Here is a 23,734-nt window from a genome sequence, read left to right as displayed (position 1 = left end):
CAAATTCTTAGATGTTTTCCCTGAATTTGTATACTGCACAATATTTCAATTATAAAATTATGGTTCATTGGTATGTATATATTATTTTACAAATTGATAAATCAAATTCTAATCTCCAACTTCTGTTTTTTTTTTACCTCATGATTTCCAACATAAAAATGTAAAAATGATCTAACAATGACAAATATTTACTTATATACTTTAAACATATTGAATTATATTTAAAAACATTGTGGTATAGTAGATACGAGTATAATGTAAAGACACATTTCAAAGTGACGTGTTTATAATATATAAGATATATGTTACGTGTAGAAGAGAGTCCACTTCATTTCAAACTTCGCCTACCTATGTATAAAAAGACAGATTTTGCTGTATGGCACCCTCAGGGTGAAATATATTGTGAAGGCACCTAATAAATAAACGGGATACTACATTTTATGATTATTAATTTATTCTTCCATTTTTAATTTTTAGAAAACGATAAAATAATTTGCTATAGGATAATAACAACTAATAGTTGTTGTGTATACCACGACAATCACGGACGCAGAAAAACCTCTAGATTCTAACCGCGGCTAGAACACTACTTATCCATACATTTTGTACAATAATGCATAAAATAGGTACAAAAATATCTTTAATGTTTTTAACAACAATTTAAATTTAAATTATATATTATATTTTAATATGTATTATTTTAAATTAAGTACATTTTTCGAAATTTACAGATGTAGGAACCTATATATATTTAAAAACTGCTGAGGCTTCAAATACACGGGGGCCCATGCGTTGCAACCCAATCAACCGCCCGTAATCTTAATCTGATTCTGCAATCTGCACCGACTTTATTAAAGTAATGTATTAATGGCCAGTGGTCACACATTTTAAAAAATATTAATTTATTCTGTTAGAAATAAATAATATTAATAATGATAAGTTCTACAAAGATCGAGTTGGAAGTATTTGACATGCCACCTGAGGGGATTGGAAAGCTAAAATATAAAATAAAATGTCATTAATTTTAAAAATGTATATTTTCTTAAATATTAAATAAGCTAGTATACCTACTATACTATACCTTATGTTTTCTAGTATGATTATAAAATATTAATTATTGAATATTGTAGACTGTAGTTTCTCGTGATTAATCATATTTTTTGGATCAGTGTTAGGTTTAAATTTATTTAATTCATAAATAAGCATTTTATCTACAATCATAAAAAATAGTTTCAATATTGTATTTAATATGTGTGTTTACTTGTTTACATAGGTTATAAGTTATAATTATTATTGTGCAAGTTGTAATTATGTATCTAGGTATAATAATTAAATAAATTGTACCTAATTATTACCTATATAGGTATGTTTCATATATTTATAAGCATTTTAAAATATTTAATATTTTTCATATATCCATAACTCGCTTAAAAATTAAAATATCATAAAAAAACTAACGAGAGAATACAAATCATGTTCTTACCTAAAAGTTTGATAGTTGGTTCATTCACTCAAATATCACAACTTAAAGCACACTAACACTATTTAAACTGATGAACGAATAGTATACTATGTTGTACGTGTGTAAGACTGAGACAATACATTCAAATGCGACAACCCCTTAAGTTAAAAAAAAATTAAGAAACTACTATGAGACATGAGTGATGATACTATACATTGTTAGTAATTCATACATAAAAACATGAATTTCCTAATTGAAAACAAGCATATTATAGGTATAAATACCTAATCGTTTTACATTCAAAGTTATGTATAATAAAAATATATTGTTATATGTTTTATTATTCCTATATATCATTGGTCGTCAAATCATTATTTCATTTCTACATAAATCATTTTAATTAAATGTTTTTGTACGCTTATAGATTATATGTATTTAAATTTAAATACATATTTATAATTTATTAGTAAATAATTCTCAACACAAGATCTGATAATAATTATATTTTGTGGTTTACTACCATTATATCAACTATCGAATTTTGAACGCACACTATGTCATAGAATATTCAAACATACTTACATCTTAATTTATTTTGTCCATTCGTATGCCCTTATTCATGAATAAAAATAAATATTTCTCAAGCAATTTTTTTTTTAATGATCATAAACACGCATTTAAGTATAGGTACGAGTATAACTAACAATTATAATTTATTAATCTTATTTATTTTTATCTTATTTTATGCATTTGTAATTTTATTTTTCTAACATTATTATACATTTACGATTTACTATATCAAACATAAATAAAAACAATTCAAACTTGAGTTTATTCTTTGAATCATTAATCATTAATCAATATTTATTAATTATCGTGAATTTATACTTGTATAACATTTTTAGATTTTGTATACGAAGTAATGAATGTATTGATTCTACAATGAAGTGTTTTTTTTTGGGTTTGTGTACATCATAATTTGTAGAAATAATGCTTCAATTTAAAACTTCATGGGTGGTTACCGGTAGCAAACTCAATATCCTTAGTACTTTATATAAAGGTCAAAAGTAAGAAGTTTCCAAAGCGTCGAGAAAAACCATAAAAAAGTAACAGAAAAACGGGAATTTTTCTACAAAACCAGTTTCGACAAAATCAATTTTTTTATTATATTGTAACTCTAAAATGAATCATTGTAAATACTTGAATATTTCACTAAAATTTATATTAGCATTATATACCTATTTCACGGTTAAATTTTCAAAATATTCTGGCTTCTTTTTGGAACTGTTTATAAACAACTCAAATTTTCTATTTTTCTAACTTTTTTTTTGAATTAACTTCAAGATTTCCTATAAGTTGACAGTTGTACTTATTTTAGTTAAAAAAAAATAAAAATCTTTAGTCACAATCTTTCTTTATAATAAACATTCAAAGTTCAAATTTGTACAAAATATGTCAAAATCATAAATATTTGCAAATTATTTTGTATCCAGTTAAAATGTAAAAAAAATTTTGTATAAGTACCTAGTAGTAGTCGTAGTAGAGTATACCAACATTTTGTGGGGTATCCTAGTACCTATATCACTCCACTCAACATTAAAATATTAAATATCATATTATACATGATCATATCTATAATAATATATATATTTATATATCATATAAATTTGTAAATAAATAATAAACAATAATATCGTTCGTAAAATATAATACCTAAACATTTATAATGTGGTAGATTACAATTTAATTATGATTTATTTGGTAGATAGTTATCATACAGTAGATTGTATATTGCACGAATGCCTGCAATTGTAATAGAACCTCCTTTACTCCGTAGAATATTCATATTCACAAATATCATAATGCCATTTCGATTATAACTAGGAAGAATTGTATTCATTGTGATATGTTTCTTTCAGGTTTACAAGTGTACTATACCCATCTAAATAATGTACATATTATTATATATATATATATATATATATATATAACAGGAAACGTCACATCCTAACATCATATATTATATAATATTATGTAGCCGTGTATACGAGGTGGGTAACTACTCCTGTATTATAACACTATAACAGGTCGTCGTTGTAATCGTCGTATATATTAATCCTGGAGTGCAGACAATTCCCTGAGCGTCTCTTTACAGATTATTTTACGACAGACATATTTTTATACCGTGTTATATTACGTGGATAATATTATACATCGTGTAATATTCTGCGATCGCACGTGTAGCCATACGTGTGTGTGTGCGTGTGTGTATGGGGATAAACGTCGATTATTCATTGTCAACGCATACACATATTATTATATTATGTTATATATAGATACGCGGTGGACGTCATCGCCACCACACGAACGTCCGGCAAGGATTTTTCGGACACGCTGCACACAACAATATTATATTGTGTGATGATGACATAATAAAAGTAGTAATAATAATTCACGTCGAGAGACCGCAACGATATGACGACGAATGACGACGACGATATAGACCACACATCGTATTGTATTTTTATACATAAAGATTAAAGGTATACTTACTTATTACAGGTACACCTATACAGGCGCACCAGAACAACCGCGTGTCATCACCGCAGGGTCACCTCTATAATATGTTCAATATTATAATAATATATGGAAGTATCCTTTTGCCCTTTGTCGGCGCATTCCATTGTCGCGGTCGGTATGCCAATACCTATACATAATATATAATATGTATTGTATATATGTACACGTATTTATAAATTATTATATTATGTATGCATGATGTATAGTACAGTACTAGCATGTACTATAGATAATAAGTACTAACTATAAGACGTAATATAATAATATTGATATCATGGGTACGGATACATTATAGCCATTTTAGTAGAGGAGAGGGCAATAATTATTATATTTTGCATCTGCAATTTTACATATATCGCGTAATTGTCGGATTCACGAAATGAAAATCGTTTTGTTTACATCGCGTAATTATAGTATACTAATTACTAAATACTATAATTTTCACGAAATGGATACTATAAAATAGTATAAGTACATTAACTACACAATATATCAAGCACATTCAAGACGAGCATGATGATCATTTTCGACCAAAATCGTACTCTCTGTTTTTCGGACAAAACAAAAGTTTGCTAATAACAATATTATTTATTATAATACTTAAAAATCTTTATGTTGGTACAACATGCAATGAAAATTATTAAAAGTATAAACTCATTTATAAAATGTGTATAGGTAGTAGGTACCTAATATAATATAAACAAATAATAATATATCATTTTTGTCAATAACTATTTGATAGAAAATAGAAAACTATTAAAAATATAAGTTGTATAAGATATTGTACGACCACCGATCAAATAATTTATGACAAATATTATACATAAGGTTTAATAATTTTCGATATGTATAACATAATGTATGTATTATAACTTTTTAAATTTGATCAAAATAAAGTGAATCGACCGAAAAGACTATATATTTTACTATTACTAATGCAATCAACACCTTGCTTAGATGTGAAACTAAAAATTTAATATCAAACAGAGATACATTTTTTTCTTAAATATGAAACTTTTTACCTTAAAAACACTAGGTATATACAACTACAGTTGTATAATCTAATATTTTATTATTGATTTAATTTTGTTATTTTTCTTTTATGTTCTTATTTTTATATAGGTATGTATAAATTTGAAACATTGATAAAACTTCAATTATTTTGAATATATTAGGATGTTGATTAACATTTGAGTTGAATTCGGAGTGAAAACTTTCATAAACATTAGTAGTAAGATTCTATCAGAACTACCACTAGCCAATATAGCCCGTCTGTATATTTTTGTTAATGTAGGAACTTATGTATTATGTAACTGCTTACCTGCTATGTTTCGTGTGGGAACCTACCAAGCCCCCACAGGATGATGTCTAATTAAATGTTAGATGAAAATCTAGTTTGTGTACGGTGTACGGTGTATCTACTAATTATGACTGATCGTAATCGAAATCGTTCGGTGTCAACAATTGTCTGTGTTATAAAAATATCAAGTGCAGAAAGTCCGATATCAATAAAACCGTCGGTGGTCCCGTTTTCACGAATTCGATTGTTCAAATACTAACTTATGTACAGCCATTGCGTGCATTTTAAAACCGAATCGGTTTAACCGATTATATTGATGGAACTACGTTTGTTAATAGTTTTTTGCTGTTTATCTACTGGAATATATGCCATATGTGCTCTTAAATCGCATGAACTATAGATGCTGACGGTGCTTTTGGGACTACCTATGACTTACCTTATATTATGTTAAATGTTCTATTAACTGATAAAGCTACATCGCGCGTTTTGATATAGTCTTCTGCAGCAGTAATCTAAAACTATAGTTTATCTAACACGTTCCTATTGACCTGTAAAACTATATTGAGTATTGCCCAGGTACCTATATTATGTATGTCGTGTGACAAGACGCAAAAAATGTAGGTATACCTACTAACAGAACGCGAGTGATAGAGTATAACCACATCTTTGACGAGTCATTCTCCTGTCGGTCCGAAGCGCAGCGGTGGAGGAGAGAGCAATAAAAACATTCACCGCTCGATCGGTTTATAATCTATAATGAGAATCGTATACATATTATATTGTCACATATATGTATATTGTGCGCAGCCACTACCTACATCTATATATATATATATATATATATGCATATACGCAAGCGTTGTATACAAACATAATAATAATATATTGTTGTATTATATATTATATATACGTATAATATAATGAGAGTGACTCGTTAAGAGGGCAGAGGGCAACGTTTCCGTTTACGGACGGAGCACGAAAAATCATATCTTCCTATCGGATCTCCGCACGGTGTGTCGGTCCAACACGATGGGTCTCTCGCGTATATTGTGTATGAGTCATTAATTCCAGGACAATGGGAAAACAACGGGTAGGAAAAAAATTAAATAAATCGTTGCGAGCCAAGTGTGTGCGTATTGGTGTTAAGGGGGAGGAGAGAGCGGGTGGAGCGTACACAAAAATATGTATGTATATGCGGATATAATATGTAAATCACGTAAGTATGTATATATATATTCATTATTCACATAATATAATATGTATTCACTATATTCACACATGACACATTTATCATAATGAAATATATAACAAATATTATAGTAATATATTATAATATACGATCACGATGGAATTCAGACCACCGAAACGACGAATTTCCCAGGGGAAGGGATAGCACATGTAAATGTCATGTCGCACAAAACACGTCTTCTGCAGTGTGGTCTACACACTACGTCGCACAAAATTTTACAATACTTAAGTCGACTGAGGTTTATAATATGTACCTTATACCTATTATATTTCCTTTGTTTCGGGGAAAAAAGGTGAACCGTAGATAAATCAAGTACGCACTTTTTCATTTTCACTTTTCGGTGTGTTAAATTTATTACATATTTTTATCACGAGTTCTGAATGTTGATTGTTTTAAATTTGTCTGTGATATGCGCTCTGGCTTCGAAAATCATCGATGTGTCGCTGAGTCGGACTTCTGTCAAAATATTATATTATATTATGGTAGTTTTAATGATATTTTGTCAAAATGTATATACTATATAGGTTCATTCTTGTTTAGTTTTTAATATAGGTTTAATAAATTTGAAATACTAATTGTTCGATATTTTGTCTCGACATCTTGCATTTCAACAGTAGATACTTCCGCATATTATTATATAATATATAATATTATAATATAATACCTAATATTGTTCATGTTATATTGTCTGGAGTCATAATCACATTATATTTTTGTATGTATTAATACATTAGAAATTGAATCAGAATATATTTAAGTTTATTTAACCAAATACCATATAATATGTACGGTCATCCAAAAATCCGACAACTTTAAAATATTGAGTTATTTTAAATAATTAAAATAATTCGTATCTAACGGATATTGGAGTAGAGCATTAAACAGAAGGTATATACAAAACATAGATATCATACCATATTATAAATTTTCAATAAGAACATACAACAGTTTGTTAATAAAGTTGTTGTAATGTTGTATTTAGGCCTTAGAAGTTTATAATGTGTATCTGTAAATGAAACTTTAATTTGGTCAATGTGGATCAAATGGATTAAATGACTGAAACTTATCTGAGGTATAAAGTGAATGTTTGATGTGTTCTAGAAGATTTCCCTCAATAGCATATTATGGATAAACACAAAGGCTATGGACAATATTTATATTAAATACTAAACACGTATCATTTCTTTAAATAGAATAAAATATGTATATTGTATTATAGTATATACATTATACAGCATGCTTTGTTGACTCAGATTTTTATTACACGCATGTTATTACGTTGTTACTACAAACGACAAACCTGTAATGAACCACAACAGATTAAAAAGATTTTAAACCTCGAAAACTGTGTAAGCAAACGTATTAGTGTGCAGGAGTTCATGAAAATTTGTCTCGCGACCTCATAACCCACAAAAAAAACAACTGTGAGGTACCTGCTGCAGTCACATTATATTGTGCGACAACTCATTGACCTCAGTCGGGTGTTTTCTCCATTGTTAAAAATATACTTTGAAGTTTAAACCGCACAATATCAACAAGTAACAACAATTTTATTAATGTTTTATTAGACATATATATTATAGTTAAGAATAATATCATATTATTATAATTTCCTTCAACGTTGACAATTTTTTAGCGTCCCATGTACCCACCATTATGTTTATGTCGTGATATACTCATATAATATTATTATAAGTATAACGCATTTCATAAGCATTTATTATTTATATGATTGTTAATCTTTATCTACACGTGTGTTCTATTTTTGTGATTTTCCGATGTTGAGTTGGGTTTTTTCTTCCCAATTATATAAAGTAACTTAAACGCAACTATCAAACATCAGTCGTTACACACTACACCGTAGCCGGGCGTAGCCCGAAGGTTATTGTCATGTAGTAGCGGATCTAGGATTTTTTATGATGGGTGCTATTTTGTCAATAATAATAGTCCTAAGTTACTTATTATGTACAATTTGTGCATGGTCAACTACCGGTGTTTGCTACTCCACGACGCGCGGCGAGCGTTCTGGTAGCTTGTACCAAAAGTTCAACATTCGGCTAATTATTAGTAATTTTAATAAAAATACGCGGAAAAGTGGGTGCTTCGGCTTCCAAGCACCCACCCTAAATCCGCCACTGTAATGTCGTGTACTCAACATTGTTGTTTAATAAACAAAAAAACCAAAAATTAACTGAAATGTATAATGTAAATTTGATTATTTTCAAAAACATTTTTTATTCTTATAATAAATTATTTCGATTTACAAATAACTATTATTATACATCAATTCTATTATTTATGTCTATGTTTAAGTCAGTGTATTCGAATTGAATATTCCAAATTGACCCAAAATGACAATTTTGAAGAGAGTTGAGTCTCGACTTAAATTATCGTTTGTCTGAAAAGTCCCGACTTTTATAATGTTATTTTATTCTACAAAATAAAAGTAGTTTATTCCTAGCTTATCAGATAACGTATCATACAAACGCTAATGTATAGGGGTACACTATGTTTTTAAACATTAATTTCTATTGCTTATAATAACACTATAGGTATAGTGTATACTTATACTTAGTGCATAAAGTTTTACAATACTATTAGTATACTATTAGTGTTTAGTTTTATGTGATTATATTGTATACACAAAGATGACGATTGATTCTACAAGTATGTTAAAATAAAAATAAAAGAACACTGTTATTCAAAAATAGCTTTAAGTTTCGTTTTGTAAATTACTTGAAAATTAAATTGGAAGATGGAGGTATACTAAAATTAGTTAGGTACCTAAAAAATTAGTCATCTATAATCTGTAAAATTGTTGTCATTATGTAATCATATTATATTATAATACAATAAAATATAAAATCAAATTTTTAATTGTCAAAAAAAAAATTTTCAAGCGTTCCGAGTTGGAACCCCTATTATTAGTATTTAAAATTTTAATGAGCAGAGTAGTGGATAAACTCCAATTTGAGGCGTATCCGAATATCCTTGTACCACTGTACCAGTCTACTCATCTAAACTTTAAGTAGGTACTTATCTATAACTAAATAGTAATCTATATACATATAAGGAGCCAAAAATGTATAACAATTCATCAATTGAAAACAGCTGGACCGATTTCTACTATACCGATGATTATTATTATTATAATTTTATTTTCGGTAACCATCATGGTAACAATTTTTTATTATTATCATTTATTTTCCCTATTTTTGTAACATTTTTCACTGATGATTCGCTTCTATTGGTCGTAAGAGAAGGTGCTTATGTAATACAATTTTAGGAAAATCCACCAGAAAAGTACGGAATCTGAATGTAAAAAAACAACAACAATGACGTCACTGTCCAGCAAGAAAATAAACTACCTATATTAAAGTCGCTATTGGTTATGATTGAATGTAATAGTTGTAGACCTGTTGTTATATTTTGTCAAAACCATATAACAACAAAAATGAGAATTAGCGAAATAAGTAAATACAGTATATCTCAAAATCACAGCAATAGACTAACATAACAAGTTATATGAAGTTTTATTGTTTTACCAACAGGCAACAATATAAAAACCACGAGATGACACATTATTGTATTTTATCCACCGTAGTAAAAAAAAAAATTGATATAAATTTGAAACTTAAGGGTTAGAAATTATAAATTTACGTACACATCTCGCGGGGTTCGCAATCCACCACGGGTGGATTGCCTCCAATGGTACCTAATATACTGTATACCTACTGCTCGCATAATCATAAGAGTCACACGGGCAACACCAAACAGAATGACTACAATATTATTACTTGACTAATTCACTGACTGATAAATGTAGAGCTTGAACAATGATAGATCGATGCTTGCAATTACCACGGTACATTCGTAAAATCGTACCACAAATTTAGTGTGCAATAAGATAGCATTTTAAAGTGGTACTTGCACAAGTTTTTTGAGAATAAAAATGGTCAATGAAAATGTCTAAGTATTGAACACCGTTAAACCGAATATTAAATTACAAATTAATCAAAATTCAATCATATTATAGAATTGGCATTTTTAACGGGCAACGAAGTGTACGAGGTGTCGAGGTCAGCTAGTAATTATATAGTTGTGAGGTTATGATTATGAATTATAATTAATAGTACCTATACTTATCAAACATTTTTGCTATGTATCAGAATACTATAAAAATTATTCTGCTTTGGAGTATGCATCATTTTTTATTAAAAATCTATGTAGGTACACCTTAAAAAAAACATTAATACTTATTTTCAAAATGAAAAAAAATCGTAACAAAATCTATTTTAGTCCTGTGAATTAATTAATGGGTGGGATGGGGTGGGCAGTGAAATGTACATAAATTCGACAATATAATATATTTAATTTTTAGAAACGCAAGTAAATAATTGAATCCAAAAAAAACTGACAGTAATTTATTATAGGTATACCTAGTACCTACCTATATTATTATACGAGTATATCTATCACATTATGCAAAGCTAAAATGTTATATTTCTATATACCTACATAATATTTTTTACATATTATGTTATATTGATAGGACTTGACTATAATATTTTATAATAAAAATCGATCGTATTTCAAGCCTGCGGGCTACGGGTAGACACATTATTCGAAGGCTATTTGCACGTTTTGGATAATTTACTACATTTTTGGTAGAGATAAATGATGCGGCACTACAAAGTACAAATTACAGTATAGATATTGTGCGTTTAAGTATTTTACAATCACCATCTTTGCTTCTGGTCACAGAATTGCAAAACACGCACCATGATGGTCAGGCAACGTTCACACGCCTTGTTGTGACTCGCCGTCACCGTATGAAATAATCAGAATAGATACAGACAAATCATGAACATAATGTACTTATTATATAATATTATAATGTACTAATCACTAATTACTTATGCAAACATTAAACACACATAAAATAGATAGATAGGTAGGGACTTAAAAAGATTATTTTTTTTTAAATAGAATAACATCAGTCAATCAGACAACAAACATTTTATCTTCTTTAAGTTTTTGTTATCCAAAGGTATACATCGTGATTCATAATATCCAACTTCAGTTTTCAGTTATATAGGTTAAGTGAGTATTTATTTATCAACTTAGGTACCTATATATTTTTCACAAATCATAACACATAATTTTTAACTTTTTAAAATTTAAAATTTGGAACTTTGAAAATTCTTATACATTATAAAAAATATGTACGAGTATTATCTGTAGATTATAATTTATTAGTTATAAGTTATAACTGCTAATATATAAAATTCTCATAATAAATCAAAGTATACTCGTATAGCCATTAGCTATACTTTTAACAGTATAAACGTGTAGTACCTAATTAATAATTAATTCTTTAATAAATATTATTATTGCAATTTTTACTAGTCTCTGCTATGTTTAGTACAAGAAAATAAATCGTGTATTCGTTGAGTGCTCAATGCATAAAGGTACTATTTTATATATTATAATAACGTTAAATTATAAACTATTTTAATTACAAAATGACTATATACAAAACTAAATATTATTACCAAGTGTTTATATTGTGTATATTAGGTATATTGTATTACGCGTTGATATATATTGTATATTAAGCATTAATATGTTATAATAAACCAATTAATCCTACCATACTACCACTATAGAAGTATCATGTTTTCATAGGTTAGAGAAGTAATATATTTTTGTATATACTTGTTTATGTACTTGGTAAATAATATATAAAATACCTGCACGATTAACGTTCAATTATCGAACGAGATGCGAAACATTAAAAATCATTCATTCTTCTAGCACCATTATATATATATATATTTCGGTGTATCATTAGATAAAGTGTAACTATAATTACAGACTACAGTAAGCATAATAGTATATAATAAACAACTACAATAATCTTAGTTCACCCAATAGTAGGTAAGTACTTACATTGGTATATTTATTAGACAAATAAAAATAAGCGTATTTTTTTATACCTATATACCTGTATAGGGCGCAATTAAAATAAAAAAATGTATGACTGTGAAAAATTATGAAGATAATATATTATTACTCTTTATTATTATTATTATATAATAGCCTTTCCCCAACAAATCTTTGCATACATGTTACTTAAATTTTTATATCACAATAAGACACAAGACTGATACTTTTAACTTTTTATCGTCTTATGACATAAGTTATTGGCACTTATTACTATAAGGGTGGGATTTTAATGACCCTAAAATACCTCAAAAAATGCCCTTAAATGCTGCAAAAATTTCTTCAAAAAATGCATTTAAGTTACCGTCTGCAGTTTGTCAAAAGTCCATTGTAAATTGCAACAATTTTCGTTTAAATTTATGAACAAATTGTGAAAAATGATTTAAAAACTAAGTAAATGCATTAAAACCGTCAAAAAATGCAAAACAAATTACTTTAAAATAATCAGTATCACCCAAAACACATTTTATACTTACGAATTTGTATTTCATCCAAATCATAAATAGTAAAATAAAAATATAATTGACTCAATTTATTTTAAAGTAGTAATTATATCATTTTCTAATAACTAAAATCAACAACCATATACTTACACCTATTTTATTTAGCTAATAATTAATCATTATATATATTTAATTTTCATATCAGAAAGCATATTATCCCCACTCTCTTAATGGTTCTAATGATACTTAATACTTCCTATTTACTTCTATAGTATATCTATAGTGTCATATTATTCTTATACATAGGTATATCGTATATATGCATTTAAGTTATAACAATGAATTGTATAAAGATGTTTATCCACGGGCCGTTCTTGCAATCTACTACCTACCGCGCAAATACAGACGTCTGACAAGCTATTATGGCCTATGAATGTCTTATACTCTTATGAGTCCCAAATCACTGTATATTATATAAGTAACTAAGCTTAAAAAATCAATTTATACGCCGTTTTTTCAGTAATAATAATGATATGAGCCTATAACAAAAACTAAAATGGATAGCATTTTTTTAATCCAATCTCGATTGAATGCAGATTCGTTTACAACGATATAATATCATATAGGTACCTGCATGCTGCACGTCATCTGTATATATATATATAAATAATATAGTGAATTCAATTGCAACGCGTTGCAGCAAGATCGTTTTCCTGTTGCAGCGGCGCCGCACTGATTTATAATTCCAGCGACTGTTAATACACGGAAGCAGTCGGAGGTATGGTTTCTTTAGCTGTATAGGTTTCATAAATTTGTTTTTTAATTTACATGCCTACGTATAAAGAGAAAGAAATGATTTTTTTCCATGAAGATCCGATCGGTGTATGTATAGAATACTACCGCAGACTGCACTCTGCGCATGCAGCCTCCGCGAAGTACGCATAGGTACGCAGGTACTTCATTATCTATATATATATATATATAATAAGTATACGATTTATTCGTATATCTATACATAGTTACGTCGTGCGATCATAAGTATCTACACCTGCAGTATATAAATGTATAATATATAGTATAAACAATATGCCTTTCGAGACAGACCTTATAACAAATATCTAACGATTTTGACTAGTACACTGGTACACATATATACATTTGTAATATATATGCTGGTTATATTATAGGTTCCTTGCGCATATTTGTAACACGCGATGGGCTTAGAGCGCGGGCGGCGGCATGCGTGTGAACGGCGCTCGCTCGTACACATCGTCGGCGTGCAGCTGTGTACCTATATAATTATTATTAGGAGGAGCGTTGGCTACCAATATGTGCGATGGTCGCGCGGGAGGCGGAGCACCACCTTCCGGTCTCACTGAGCGGTCGAGTAAATATGTAGTCGGCGGCCGTGGGAAAGCTCCTCTCCGGCGGAAAGTTCATTGCCAGTCACGTGACGAAGCGCGAGCCCCAGGCCCGGAGGCGAGACGTGTCACGACAGAGCCACTGCTGCCGCCGCTATTATTATTTTTCATATTATAATTATTGCATATAGGTTACCTGCCCTGCAGTTAATATTATATTTTGATGTCGACTCGCGAACAGCAACAATTAGTATATGACGTATATAATACATAGGCACACACGTGGCACTATATGCGTTAATACGTCTATCTATGTATATTATTATATTGTAAGTAACTTACATTTAGGTACCTACATAAATCGCGACGAGATAATTCATTTCTCAGTCGTTATTGCGTATATTATGATGTTATGATCCGTCGTTTTATTATTTTGTATATTATATAGTATATAATAGGTATGTTAGGTATATGTTTATATTCATATAAATCGTCATTGTCCGTTATATACATATATATAACTATATATAAGTAGCATTATAATTTATAATAATATTCAAATTGTAGGTAGATATAAAGATATCAACTATTTCTACAACTTGTACCTACAACGTGACTTGTATTACTCATTCACAGTATATGTAATATTGTAATATGTAGAAATATGTAAACCGATTTTAAGTACTCGAGCTGGCAGCGTGTATAGTAGGTATTAATGCACATGCGAATTTGAGAAGGCTATACTACAGTGTAATTGATAGTTTTGTATCGGTGCAGTTTACTATAATTGCAGATAAAATACGATGACTAGAATATAATAGATAATACCGTAAAAACCAGCTGACTAGAGAATACAGATAATGTTCTTATAGTTTTTTACTTTTAAAGTTTAAATTTGATAACTGGTCATTTCAATCTAATGTTAATTAAGCTAAATATACAAAATAGATTCTACTATTTGCCATAGGTATATGGTGTACGTTTGTACGACTGAGAAAACATAATATGCAAACATAGGTACATGTGTCTTGTCCTCTTAATAAAAATCATTTTTTATCTTTGATAGCTTCATTTAACATAAATTAACTATATAACTTTAGTGTGATTAAGTACAAATCGCGGTATTAAAATGTTGTAATGATGATAAAATGGCTTTTAATGATATTTATAAAAACAGTTTAAAGGTCCCCAAACACTACAGCAATAGTGGTGGCAGTGGCAGCAGAGTTAAAATGAGTTCGGACACAATTTTACAGCCAACGTTGCAAAGATCTTATAACATAAAAAAAAATTCGATTTAAAAATACTATTGACTGACCTACTTCTTAAGAATTTTAGACAATAATGATAATGCAGTGAGTATAGATCACATTATCACAGCATCAAATTCCCTTTAACCTCTTCAATAAATTACCAGTAATTGGATGTGATAATTTTTATTTTTGCAATTTGTAGTGACTACTCCGAAAACGCTGGTAAGTCTCGTGGCGCTTGAATTTGAGGAGGTTGGTTGAAGGTAAATAGATTAAACAGCAATTTTTGAGTAATATATAGTTTTTTGTTAATACAAGACATAATGTGTTGTCGTATTGAAATATTTTATAATTTTTTTTAGGGCCCGGTTTAACAACTAGAGTGTAAATCCTGCAGGAAGTTGGAAGATTAGACCAATTCTGCCCGTACGAGTCTTACGGTACGACCGTATAGACCTAAAAACCATATCGAGACCTGTCACCTGTATATACGACTATACGTATTGAGTCTCAGATAAAGGAATACACGGTAGAGACTTTAGATGTGGATCAAAACAAACCGAAAATGTGTCGATGAAAGAATCATTTGGTATCTACATTATTTATAGTGCAGCTATTAAAATGTTATGTTACCTATGTTTGATTTGAATGATTTTTTAAAATCTGCAATGCGCGGTCTCGGTAACATTCTATGCTTTCATATTATATAATTTAGGTAATAAATAATATACCTAGTACAGTATTTCAATATTTGTATAAAAACAGTAGATATGAGGACATTTAGGTTTGGCAAGTAGCAACAATAAGTTGGTGCTAATTCATAGAAAAATATAATATTATATTATATTATAGTAAAGCAGAGACGTTGGTTTATTACAAATGTAATGTTTGCAGGGTGGTCCATTTTAAAAGTTGAAAACGTTTTAATATTCTATTCTTTGTTTCATTCTCTACTCTTTTATTATAATACACTTTATTTAATTTGATTTTTAAGTCCAGCGTTATATTAAAAAATAGATACAAGTTGGAAGTTTCAAAATTTGATTTTACATGACTGTTTTGTATCAATAACATTGCTGTATTATATAGTGTATAGATACACTTCTGCAGTTCTAGCCTTCTGCACGTAACTAAGTAAGCACTGTCTTACTACTTTGTGTATTATATTATTTACGATATGAGGAATGCTTCTAAAGTATAACACTTAGTTTCAAGTTTTTCTATTATACATATATATTTAAAACTGAATAAAAAAACAGTTACTGCGCATGGTAGTTTTTATCGTCACATTATTGAAATATTTCACACGTACCTACGTATAAATAATATTATACATGAAAGGGAAAACGTAAATATAATCATTAATAATAAACTACGCGAACAAAACGATTCCTACTGTGAGGGACCGACGTGGGTTGTGTAAAAATGGTTAACTCGGCGAATTGACAAAACAAGTCTAGACGCGAATTTACACATGTGAGCGCGCTCGTGTGTGTATGTATATAAATGCATTATAATAGGTTAGGTATTCACCGTGCATGGTATAATATAATGCGTGTAATATGATGTATTAATAATTCTGCGGTGTGCAAGCGTAAAATGTAAGTACCTATATGTATATATCATCTAAATTCGACAGAAGGGACTCCTCTGCACAATTGATGAATGGTAATACCATCTTAGGTGGCTTCAAGTTTGTGACAATCTGCACAACCCATTTGTAAAAACTATCGAAAAAGAATAATAATAAAGGGGCAATCGTCGATCCCGTGACAATACCGCATGTATACCCGGAAATCTGATTTTGACCTGCAACAGCAGCAATGCTGCAGCATAATCGGTCAACCAAGATTCCATACACTGTATTCCCACGGATGTCGACATCTATAACAAATAAGTATATATTTTTTGTTCTTTTTTGCTACTTGTCACCATTATTGACTGCTGTAGTTCCGTTTTCATAATACTAATGGATCGATAATCTTTTGTATTTCGCACAGAATTGCAGCAATCGCGAATATAGTACCTAAATATGTTAATATACTATACATAATATATAATATATTATTATAGTGTCAAGAATTTGAAATATTAAGCAGTAAGTATCTATATACCTATACAATTATACAAACATACAAATGATAGAGTCCAGGGTGTGATCCTCTCGTGCCGATGACTTTTTTTCTATCTATCTATGGTTTTATGATTTATGGAAAACATAATATAATAATCTCTCGGTTATTGTTTCTATTTAACATCGACAAATTTATTTAATTTGTGACTTATATCAGAAGTCGAAATCCTATAATATTTACCTACACCAATACATATAACCTGGGTTTCCACTGTGTTGCTACCCATTCTTCTCGTTCTCATATTAGGTACATATTATATAGTTTATTAATTTCTAGGTTTTGTTTTTATTACTGTTTGTGCTCTAATTAGCCTAATACAGTAATACTTGAAGATTTGGTTGTTTAGGACTTACGGCAGTATATATGTCCCTATGTCGGACGTTATAATTTGAAAGAGTTCAAAAAAAGATTTCATCATATCTTCTTACCATCATATTTTTATCAACGTATTTTTCAAATTGTCAATACCTCTTAAGGCTTTATAATATGTAAAAGTCATTATATGATTCAAGCTCAGATTCAACACCCCCCCCCCCTAGGTACGCCCCTGACTGCAGGCTATGGCTTTCATGTAAACTTGATAGTCTAACGTACATTTTTTAGGTTTGCCAGCTATATATTCTTAAAATAGATTTCCTTTTACTCTACGATAGTTGGAACACTTACGCTTAGTTTCTTTAGCCGATCATAGGTACAGGTACCTAACCTAATAGCCTATTACTAATTTAACATTTATTAAAAATCTGATATAAATGGAAAAATTGATTCTTATATACATTATTATCTTAAACTAATTTTAAAGTATTTTTTCGCATCACACATCGTTTTGTTCCATTCCATATGCCAATATTTATTTTTTTGGCAAAAGCCAACCATTCTGTCGTTGCATGTTACAAGCTAATTGGGACCCTTCATTGTCTTAACATTTAATTTGCTTCAATCAGATTATTAATTATTATGTACATTATTCACCTAGGTATTTATACGTTGTATTTGTAGTACACTGTTCACTTATTTACCTACTTGTTGTTTACAAAAGTTCACGGTATTCATTGTTATTAAAGAAATAGATAAAATAAAATCTAAAGATTTATAAAAAATGATTAGCTGCAGTGGAGTAGATCCGGCTTTTTCTGGGGGGAGGGGTTAAAATATATTATTTATGATACAAATTACCTACAAGTTATTAGTTAAACTAAACGTCAATTATATTTTGTTCTAACCGTTATAAAAAAGATTTTTGTTGTGGAGGGGGAGAGGTGAAAACCCTTTACACTCCCACCCTAGTAACTACGCTACTGATTAGCTGTGCTAAAAAAATAAACCGATTCAAATATGATATATAAAACAAAAATACTTATATTAGTAATATTATGTTTACTGTAATAAAATGATAATACATTTAAATACAACGTTGATATATTATTAATCGAGTTTCTAATACTTTGGTAAAATAAAAACTCATCAATAGTCAACCTATATTACTATTACTATCAGTGAGTCTAACACAGTAGGTACTATAAAATATACTGTAGTAATAATTAATAATTCTGAAAAATCTCACTGTAGGCAATATTCATTAAAGATAAAGAACAGATTTAATAATATATCTAAGTAGGTATTTTGGAATGTTGCAACATGATTTTAAAGAACTAAAAAATAGTTTTCTCTAGTACCTATTTAAATTCAACCATTGTGTAAGGTCTGTTATTATTACATTTTGCCAATTTGGAGTAGTAAAAATTCAACTAACATTATGGAGGTGGTTTTTGGTAATAAATTGAATCTAGTTGGCAATTTTAAGGGTCAAAAGTAAATGGTAAACCTAGTAAAATTTTCAAATCACGGGAAATAACAAAACCAAAAATTACTGAAAAAGGAGAATGTTTGAGCAAAATTCCAGTTTTTGATAAAAATTATACTTTTTTTTTTGTAATTCAAAAATTACTAAAGACAATATATTTATATTATATTTTTATAATTTGGATTATTTTGCATGACTTTTTAGACTGCATGCATGTATACAATTTTGAATTTTTTTAATTATAACAAACAAAAAGCTTGAAAATTAGATACAAGATTATTCATGATTTTTTTTTGTAGAAATTAAAAATTAGGTTAATTACAATATAATTACCTATATTAATAGTTTTTAAGGCTTTGTAAATTTTAATATACCAATATCTAATCAAATGTTGGAAATTCAGATTTTTTACTACATCCCATTCATAATTCAAACTATTAAATAATTTAAGATAGGTACAGCGCTAGCGGTATTAACTTGTAATTTATAAGTTTATTATAGGAATATATGATATTATAACAGGTTTTAATATAATAATACATATTAATATATTATGTGATTTTTTTTGGAAAAATTAATTCAACAAATAGTATTACTAGTACTAACCATTAGGTACCTCATTGCTACTAGAAAAAATAATTATAAAATATCTTTTAAAATTAAATCTAAAATACAGTTTTTATCCAGGATCTTTTATAATAAGCAATGATTTTTCATTGAATTCAAATTTAATCTGTTACAGTGAGTTGTGATCTTAATAAAGACTTAAAGTACACTTAAAACTACTATACAGAAGAGAAACATAATTATTTATAATATTTAGTCACCCTTACACATAAAAGATGAATTAAATGTACCTAATTTTGTAAAAATGTCCTGATTATGTTATGTCACTATCACTATATATAGACTATTGGGTTATTCAGTCATTAACTTTTTTAAAACATACTAATTTAATGTTATAAGCCTATTTTTAGAATAAATTAACAAAAAAAAGAAGATAATATACAATCTAGAGTTCAATGCTCCATAATCATATGTATGTATATAAATATATAAATGTATTAAATTAGTTCAAGAAGTTTTCAGCATGGCAGTATTGATTATTTCAAAATTCAATAAATCAATAACAGAATTGAAATTAATATAGTTAAAGTATTCTAAATTTTGTTAAAGCTTATAAACTTTATTTTTAATCTTTATATAAATATTAAAAAAAAACAATCATATTTTAACAAGGATAAAGAATGCCTTTGGCAACTTTAACTTTTTCTTCATTACCAAGCAACACTTCTACTAAGCTTAATCCAAATTCAACAGCAGTAGCAGGTCCACGACTGGTTACCAGATTTCCTGCAATACAAGAAAAAATTTTAATTAGTCAGAAATGCATTAACTTTTAAAATAATATAAAGAAGTCACATAATAGATTTTTACAAATGCAATATACTTATATAATATAAAATTAAATGCCAAACAAATTGTAAAATAATAAAATAATAATACATTATATTAGTTTATATAATATATTATTATACTATATAAAAATTACTTGATATATATGTCCAAGATGGCAAGGTTAACAGAAATAGTTAGATATTATGGAATAAAGACTTGCCATAATTTCTAGAATAACTAATTAAGATATCAATGATTGTGTTTTAGACATTTTGTCCTTAAAAATTAAAAATCTAACACTTTAATACTTGATATAAATGTGATGAATAAATATTTACCAATTAAAAATAATTCACTATTAGAAGATAATGATCAACTAGTCTTTAATATTATTTCATTTTTCATAGGAGGGCTGGTGCCTAGTATTAAAGTAAATTTTAAAATTGTATAAAATATTTTAATTTTACCATCAACTACTGTACTATCTTCTTTGTATTGGTAACAACCCTCAATATCACTTTTAACAGTTGGATAAGATGTCAATGATTTTCCTTTAGCAATTCCATGTTTGAACAACACAAATGGGGCTGTAAATAGTTATTATTTTATTAGTAATTTATCATATATAATGATAATATGTATAGAAGTATTAAGTATAACATAAATTATTTTGTAGACAATTACCAGCACAGATAGCAGCAATGACTTTACCAGATTTTTCGTGTTCAAGTAAAATTTGTCCAACAATATCAGCCTGAAAATATAAAAAGTATATTATTACAAATATTTGAAAAGGCTCAGTATTGTGCATCACTAACTACAGAAATTAGGTACAAAAATGTTCTTAATACTAATATTATAAAAAAATATATTATTATCTATAAACATGGTTCATGGTCAATATCTATGTAATAAACATAGTTTCTTTTGTATCTTTATAATTGCATTTTAAATATTAAAAATATGATTAATTATTTTAGTAAAGTAACATAACTATTAACTAGTAGATAGTAAATATTTCAAACAATGCAATTTTTTTAAAAGCAAATTGAATATTTTAGGAATTAAAAGTTCCATCAGTCATAATAAGATTTAAAATTTTAATTTGATTAAAATCATAAAAAAAAAAAAAAAATAAAAAACTTACTGAAGCCAAGGTCTTGTACGATGGACCACCGGGTATAACAACAGCATCAAACTTGTTATTTTTTACATCTCCTAACTTGGCATCAGTTTTAATTAGTAGATTTGATTTAGTCTTCACATATTCAGAATCAGCTACATCAGCAATTGTTACAGTCACCTTCATAACCAAAAAAAAAATATATATATAAGACAATTGAATATTATATTATGTTTTTTACTATCTTTTACTAGTTTCACTATCAAAAATAATTAAATAGTGCAATTTTGTGTTAGATATAGTACCTATACAAATTTAAAAATAAAAAGTTGAAATTTTACAAGGAAACAAAACACTTCAATTATTTATTTGTGGGCAGTGTGGTGCAATGGTCACACAGCTGGCCATGGCTTATGACAAGCGCAGTCATCAGCTTGAACTTGATACAGTGAAAAAAATACTAGTAGTCTCTTCCACTTTCATTCAGATTACTCCACTCTGCCTCGCTGGACTCACTCAACTGGGAGTGACGTCCACACATATGGAAATTCTCTTTTTAGAGTAGGGATTAGCAGTGTGGATATACCACAAATTAAGATATCCTTAGTATATCTTAATTCGTGGGATATACTCTAGCATTTTCAAATTAAAACATATTGATAAAGACCGATAAGATAGTTATAATGGATGAAAAAAAAAAGTTATTTATTTATAAATTAAATTATTTTTACATTACATTAGCTCGACGAAGGATGTCAACAGGAGCGACTAATTCAAGCTCTTCACTACCTTCTGCAACAATGAATAAAGCGGTTTTTTGTGCCATTTCTAAGCAAGTTGTTGAGTATTTAAAATTGAAAATACTGCACTGTTGAAAATGTTGTGCAAATAATTGTTTGTGAACTTTGATTGATCTGTAACCAGAAAAATACGGTTTAGCAAATATGAACAGTTTATTAAACATAATATCAAAACTAATATAATTAATTAAGAAAATATATAAAAACTAGATTACAGATAAATAATTAATACTTGAGGGGTCACTGCAATTATCTGCGGAATCCTGTTCAATAGTCAGCTTGCTTTTGCAACTTTCTAAATCTCTAAGAACTTTCAAACTTCAATTTAGTTAAGATTTTAAAGTCAAAAACTCAAAACTAATAGATAATGTACACCATTTATAGCAAAGAAATACTAAAATCACTTAGATTTCTTATCTATATTCTATATTTCTATGGTTATCACTACTGCCATCTATTAATGATTTATTTTTAGATAATTTCTGCGTCTGGTCTTTACTCTCTAGCACAGTTCTTAAATCATTTGTGTTAAATTATAGATTATAGTAATTAATTTTTATCTGTGTTATTTCTTACTCAAAAATAGAAATAGTAAATATATAAATTTAAATTTAAGATTTTTTAGCGGATTTTACTATTTTAGTATTATCGAGCTTATCAACGATAATCTATCGATAATCGATAGAGTGTACTACAGAGCTTGACAGCCGGTAGAAAATAGAAATAATTATTCAATAATAGAAAATTTGAAAGTATTAACTTTTAAGTAACAACCAATATTGTGCTACTGTTCGACAGTGTTGTTCTAAAAAACAAAAAT

General features: G+C 28.3%; 1 protein-coding gene across 3 annotated transcripts; it reads right to left on the bottom strand.

Moving 5' to 3' along the window:
• Nucleotides 1-20,758: 20,758 nt before the first annotated feature.
• LOC114125908 (protein dj-1beta-like) lies at nt 20,759-23,315 on the bottom strand. 3 transcript variants are annotated; one of them, XM_050200452.1, is made up of 6 exons: nt 23,147-23,315; nt 22,851-23,028; nt 22,139-22,294; nt 21,676-21,745; nt 21,459-21,578; nt 20,759-20,946 (listed from the first exon to the last, which is right to left on the bottom strand). In XM_050200452.1, exons 2-6 carry the CDS (start codon nt 22,938-22,940, stop codon nt 20,825-20,827), a joined length of 558 nt encoding a protein of 185 aa, XP_050056409.1. In that variant the 5' UTR covers nt 22,941-23,028; nt 23,147-23,315; the 3' UTR covers nt 20,759-20,824. The 3 variants fall into 3 exon arrangements, with proteins under 3 accessions (XP_050056409.1, XP_050056410.1, XP_050056407.1); XM_050200453.1 differs by having other exon boundaries at nt 23,130-23,311; XM_050200450.1 differs by lacking the exon at nt 23,147-23,315 and having other exon boundaries at nt 22,851-23,093.
• Nucleotides 23,316-23,734: the final 419 nt, after the last annotated feature.

Source organism: Aphis gossypii, chromosome 2, assembly GCF_020184175.1.
Source record: "Aphis gossypii isolate Hap1 chromosome 2, ASM2018417v2, whole genome shotgun sequence".
NCBI lineage: Eukaryota > Metazoa > Arthropoda > Insecta > Hemiptera > Aphididae > Aphis > Aphis gossypii.
This window is presented reverse-complemented; position numbering and strand designations above follow the sequence as displayed.